The 6,975-nt window shown below is 37.7% G+C and overlaps 1 protein-coding gene across 1 annotated transcript in view; it reads right to left on the bottom strand.

Annotated features, from left to right (window-relative positions):
- Positions 1-527: 527 nt before the first annotated feature.
- LOC132122977 (sodium/potassium-transporting ATPase subunit beta-3-like) overlaps positions 528-6,975 on the bottom strand; it is a 28,076-nt gene continuing 21,628 nt past the window's right edge. The window contains exons 6-7 of the mRNA XM_059533516.1: positions 2,633-2,719; positions 528-1,514 (exon numbers count right to left, since the gene is read on the bottom strand). Coding sequence (XP_059389499.1) covers positions 1,347-1,514; positions 2,633-2,719 — 255 coding nt within the window. The 3' untranslated portion in view covers positions 528-1,346. The remainder of the gene's footprint in view (positions 1,515-2,632; positions 2,720-6,975) is intronic.

The following is a 6,975-nucleotide window of genomic DNA, read 5'->3' as shown; positions in this document are numbered from 1 at the left end:
ATATTGATCACTATTTTCCACAAAATAAAGGTTTTCATCTAAATTCCTTGGTTATTCTGTCAAACATTTTAGTCTAACAGTGGTATACCTACAGTTAATATTACTCACATTTTGAGCAGATTAAAAATATTTCCAAAATAAATCAAGTATATAGATTGTTTGATATATCCATATATTTAATCTTTACAAATAGGTGCAAATAGATGAAGTTTTCCATAGTCAGTCATAATGATTAATCATAGTTTCCACAAAAATATGAAGTGAAGAAATCTTCCCAATATTGATAATAATCAGAAAGGTTTCTTGAGAAGCAAATCAGCATATTAGAATGATTTCTGAAGATCATGTGACACTGAAGACGGCTTTATCACTGGAATAAAGTACATTTTACAATATATTAAAATCGGAAAGTTTAATTACTTTTTAGTTTTTGTTCATTGTAATAAACATTTCACAAAATGACTGATATTCACAATGTGTTTCTATGCATTCGAAATAAGAGTTGAAGAAAGCACTCCACACGAATCTTTGTTTAAAATCACTTTTATTTCAAGATTTTTAAACTCATACAGATCGCAAGGCATCTGCACAAAGAACCGTTTCTGCAGAGGTTTAAAAAAATCCTTTCCCTCAGATGATTTCAAACCAGGTTCAATATATAGATGTTTTTTGGCGTTTCCCCCTCCTCTATTTATTTATTTATTTATTTTAATTTCTCAATAATCTTAAATTACAGCTATTATATAATTTCATACTCTTGATTTCTTACAGCAGTCAGACGACGTGGGAGCAATGACAAAGAAAAAGAGTGTTTAAAATCCATTAAATATGTACATAGAGGCTTCACATCACACACACACACACACACACACAGCAGGCTAAACAGTACTATGAGGGGAGCAGACCACATCCAGGTGTTTATGCATCTATTTACAGGTCCCTATACTGACTACACGATGACTCTAGCTTCTCTCGAATGACGAGGCATCGGAGGAGAACGTATGCGTCTTGTTTTTACCTTTACATTTTATTTCCATTGGCTTGTTTTATGACAAATGGGTGAATCGATGAATTATGAGAAATAAGTCCTGAAATCTTAATTAACCTTAACACACGTGCACTTTTCCATCGCTGACCGGTCCGTAACGCAGGGCCAGCGAGGGTCTATGTGCATCCAGCTACACTTCAATCCAGGACGAGTTCTGAACTGCACCCTAGACAAGCATTCGTACTGCGCTTGGTAGGACACTACACAGGGGACGAGGTGTGTGAATTGGACGTGATGGACATGAGAAGGATTCATGTGAGAGGAACTGACATCGTGCGTCTCTGGGAAATGATCCAGGCTACTTGGTCACTTTGACACGGAAGATGACGCGGCCCAGGAACTTGTCGCGCTCGTTGTTGTTGAGCAGGTCCGAACCCTCCACCTTACACTCGATGCTGAGCTCAGAGTTATAGTCGTCCTCCATCAGCAGCAGCTTCACGGCTACGATCGGCTGGACGTAGTTTGCCTGATGAAGGGAAGAGACAAAGGCAGCCGAAACGGCAAAAATGAAGAAACACTGCAATAATTAAGTATGGACACAAATCAGACCAATGCAAATCATTAAAATAATTTAAAATGATTTTGTAGCCCATTGTCTATGCATATATTTGCATTTTATAAATATATAAATAAATAAATAAATAAATAAATAAATATATATATATATATATATATATATATATATATATATGTGTGTGTGTGTGTGTAAAATGCAAATATATGCATATTTATTTATATATATATATAGATTAGTAAAATTTCACTAAGTATGCAAAGTATATTAAAATGAAATAAAAAATGAAAATATATAATTTATATTTTCAATACAGTAATTTCAATAATATTTACATTATAAAACTATTATTAATATTAATATACAGTATATTTGTGTTTCATATTTTAAAAACAAGTCCTGATTTAATTCTCTACCATTAAAGGGATAGTGCACCCAAAAATTTAAATTACTCTGTGATTTACTCACCTTCAAACCAGTCTAGGTGTATGACTTTCTTCTTTCAGATGAACACAATCAGAGTTGTGTGTATATATATATATATGTGCTTTATAATGGTAGTGAATGGTGGTTGAGATTTTTAAGCAAAATAAAGTACATCCATCCATCATCCATCAAAAAGTGCTCCACAGGGCTCCGTGGGGTTAATAAATACCTTCTGAAGCATGATTGTGTTCATCTGAAAGAAGAAAGTCATACACACCTAGAATGGCTTGAGACCGAGAATATCACGGGGTGATTTACATTTTGGGGTGAACCATCCCTTTAACAGTGCAAATCAGTCCACATAAAATCAAATAAATATAAGCATAGTCCATATTTTGCTATGCATAGAAGATTCATTATTGATTTATTAGTACAATACAAACAATATTAAAATAAAATGGATATTACACATTTTATACATACATTTAGTATATTTTCGTTACATTAAAAATCATATATCATACATATCTATATATTATAAATATTCTAAAATGAATACACACCACACAATTTTGTATGATTTATGACGATGGTATATTGTGCATCCCAACAATTAAACAGAGATATAGCTGACTTGTACTCACATGCAATTTCTTGCCATAATAGGGGAAGTAACGCTTGTCCAGTTTGCCTTCAATGGGGAAATACTGCATCTGCAGGGGAGTATCTCTCTGTATCAGGAGAGAAACATGACACAGGATGAGCTCACACTGCTGCACTTCATGGACAGCATGTGTCACATGACTTGTGTGCAGTTGCCAGTAGCAACAGACTGTCCTCACATCACTCAAACTGATGACACGAACAAAAATAAGCACCCCCTTCAAAAACAGACAGCACATATCTGAAAAAAGCAGGTAAAACATTACATTTCTGGCATTGTGTACTGTATATGAACGCATGAATCCATCACAGTCATACCGTATATCCAGCAGCAGTTTCCACAGTTCAGGAACAGTTCCAACACTATGGAGCTAATGTGCATTCAATTACTGCTTCATCTTTCATTAAGTGAACCGAACGAGATGATCTTCTGTAAGCTGTACGCTTCTGAAATGGTTGAGTGTTAGGAATAGGTCAAAGTGATGCATGCTTATAGACAGTGTAGTCCCATGAAAAAGATAACAAAAGCACTAAAAGATGCTATTTTAAACAGCATCAGTAATCTGAGACCATGATTCATGATTTAATAATCAAATTCAAAGAATGTAATTATTAAGAATTGGCACAGAAGCTCAAAAGATGTGCAGTGTTTCATGAGTTGCTTTCACACGGACAGCTTTAGCGGTTTTCTCCATTTTTGATGCTAGTGCTGGTAGATTACATGCAAAGTGTAGTCTGTTACCGATTCCAAATGACATGTCAAAAACTGTAGTTGCTAACATAATCCATCACATTACACATTTTAGCTAAATTGGTTCGAGTACTTTTTGAGGCCTGTTGTACCTCCACTGTATGTTTAACTATAGCTGGCAAAACATGCTTTAATGATGCTGTAGGAGTATTATCAAAATGTATAAAACACCAAACATTGTTGCTTATGTGAACGCAGATGTGGTAATATCTAGTAAATACGGAAATGTAATCGTTTCATGTGTGAAAGTCCCATTGAAACATTGCACGGTCTCTATTGGGGAAGTTCATTTAGTAAGAAATGGCAAAATTGAAAGAGCAGGAACCATCAGCATTAATGTAAGAGCAAAGGCATTAAAGTTCAGAGGACACAGAGATCCTAAGGAGCAGAGGGCACTTCCTTGTGTCCACTGTATACCTTCAAGGGTCACTCGTGTGAGAGGTCTCGGAGAAGTCATGAGGAACAAAAACAACAAAATGATATGGGCGGTAAAGATGTTCTCATGGGACAAGTGAAAAACAGCGCAGGTCTGACAGTAACGTCTCACATCTGCATCATAGAACTACATGGAGGAAGCAAACAAGTGTTTGAAATGGTCCCAACATTGCATAACCTGCCCCTGAAATCGGTTAGATGGTTTGTGGGCATGTTCGTCAGAATACATTAGAGGTTTTTGAGAAAAAAGCCACTGTTTTGCAGAAAAAAAAAAAAAAAAATATATATATATATATATATATATACATATATATATATATATATGCGCGTATGCTCGTATGGTCGCAGCTCGTATCATTTCCGATGAATTACGAGCCGAGCAGAGTGGCTTACGAGCACTTCCCGACCTCCCGATCAAATTTAAACATGTCTGTGAGCTATCGGTTTGAATTCGTGACATGTGTGCGGTTGAACGAGCCGATTTGTTGATTTATCTGAAGCTGACCAATCACGAACTAGGAAAACCACAGAAGAAGAAAGACGAAGACGGCAGCGCCACGGCAAATGTGGACTATTGACCAGGAGGATAAACTCGCTGAAGTCTGACAGGAACAGCGAGCGCTGTATGATGTTTCTAGCAATGTGTTCCATGCTTTTTAGTTCTCTCTCTCTCTCTCGCTCTCTCTCTCACACTCTCTCTCGCTTTTTCTCTCACACACGCATATGTAGTTTACAGGGACTCTCCATAGACGTAACGGTCTTTTATACTGTATATCCCCATACACTACCTCTAAAAATAAAAATTTACTTAAAATTTCTATTAAACACCGTATAGTATTTTTTAAAGCCATTTGGTTTACGAGGGCACAGGAATTGTCCTCATAAACCATGTTTACATTGTAATACCTATTTCAGATATTTATAAACCATATACAAGAACACACACACACAGGGTGACCAAACGTCCCGGTTTCCTATTGCTGAAAAATAACATGTATGTGTAGGAAACAGTCACGGCTCATATCAATATTTTATATGCAGTTATGAGAGAGGGAGAGCAGTTATATTAGGCGCGTTCAACTTGAAGCAGCGCTGCACAGAATGATCACCCAGGGGCGTGGGACTGGGGGTAAAACCAGTACTGATTACCACGGCCCCAAAGGAAGAGAAGGCCCTTGAAAAGTCTGAAATATATTTTATTTACCTGGATTTTTCATGGGCGGGGCCATGGGGGACCATCAGGACTGCCTATGCATAGGGCCTGGGATCTTGTGCAACGCCCTTGTGATCACCTGTATGACATCAAAGTACCGCGAGAGCAATTCGAATGCATTGAATATGTGTGCTCTCGTGGTACTTTAATGTCATACCTTCTGTGCGTGCAGCGGTGCTTCAAGTCGAACGTGTCTATTAACTTCGTGCGATTGCTTCTGGAATTCGCAGGTTGTAAAATCGTGTCGTATATCATCTCGTCCATACGATTTTCAGATAAACTCACTCGTGCCGTGTGCATGGAAATACGATCTTCCGACCATCCGAATTCGCACCGTGTACGCCCGCCTTAAAAATAAATGGTTCTTTGATAGAAAAAAACAAATAAACTTCACTGAAAGGTTCTTTGAGGAACTCCATAAATGGTTCTTCTATGGCATTGCTGCAAAAACCGCCTTTTGGAACCTTATTCTAAAGAGTACCTAGGGCCATCTTCCAGCAAGTTGAGTTCTAACCCTAATACACACCTGAACCTGCTAATCAAGGTCTTAAAGATAACTTGAGACTTCCACGCAGGTGAGCTGGAGCTGAACTCCTGCAGGAAAGTGGCCCTCCAGTAGCAGGACTGGACACTCCTTGTATGACTATGCAAGACTATCCTACATGCCACCATTCCATTTTTAAAAATCTGTCCCCTAGGTCAGCGTTAAAAGAAAACATTGGACAAGACTGGAAGCTTCTTTACTATGCTTGTCAATGAACACTTAGTGATGCACATCCATAGTTTAGAGCAGGGCTATTCAATTGGCAGCCTGTCATCTTCATTCATCTTCGAGAAGAGTACATTCAGATCCCATATATGTCTTGAATTGTGTTTGCACTAAGTTAGTTTGTCCACAAGGTGGAAACACTGGCCCGGGCCAGAAAAGGAAGAGACACAGTGTTGCCAAGTCCACGGTTTTCCAGCAGAATTGGGCTACTTTAACACTGTTGCCGGGGGTCGTTTTTCATATCCGCGGGTTGAAGCGACTCCTATAACAGATATTTATCCCCTGGAATTTAAGCAGGGGAACCCCACCAAAAATCGCGATTTTTAACTGGCGAGCCCCTTAAAATCCGATTGAGCTAGTTTTGTGCTTGTTTTGAGTATTATTTGGTTGGTTTTTCTTGCAAAAACCTGGCGCAACAAGAACAATCTACCAGACCGCAACATCAATAGATGGCAGCGACAGCGTTGAAAAGCAGTTGTGTAAGGGAGTTATGGTAGTTAAGTTTAAACGAATACAGAGAGAGTGTTATCGGTCATAACGTATTTCGAGAAATAACGCAGACTGGATGAAGGTGATTATCAAATCCAGTAACATTATACCAGTAGTTTAAATGTCTGCGCGTTCGGCTGAATGCATATGCTGGCTAGCCGCTTAGGACAAATGCGCCAGTAGCACTTCAAACGACAAAAACACATGCAATTATGTCAAAATGCACGTTTTTTTTTTTTTTTTTGATTGATTGACAGACAACACAAATTTTAACCCTTCATAGACGTTGCTGTTGGTAATATTAATTCATTTTACAACTGAATATGCAATTAATTGTAATTAATTATTTTATAGACTCCACAAACACTACATTTATTTTACCTAGACACTATGTATTACGTTCTCAGGGAAGCTGAAGGGTCTGTGTATATTTTGGTCATTTGATTTTCTATTTAAAAATAAATAAAGATAAATGAGAAACGGTTTGATTTTTGTTTTTTCGTTTTGTTTAAGAAACGGAAAACGAAAATTTAGCTGCTTTTTTCGTATTTTTGTTTGTGGGTAAAAAATGACATTATGCTTTAATATTTGTTTGAATGTGTGGGCGGCGCTGAAACGCCCCTTTCATCCCTTCTGTACTGCACCGACAAGCGGCAACAGCAAGCTC

Source organism: Carassius carassius, chromosome 41 (assembly GCF_963082965.1).
Source record: "Carassius carassius chromosome 41, fCarCar2.1, whole genome shotgun sequence".
Classification (NCBI taxonomy): Eukaryota; Metazoa; Chordata; class Actinopteri; order Cypriniformes; family Cyprinidae; genus Carassius; species Carassius carassius.
Note: the sequence above shows the minus strand (reverse complement) of the source record. Positions and strands in the feature narration are given on the sequence as shown.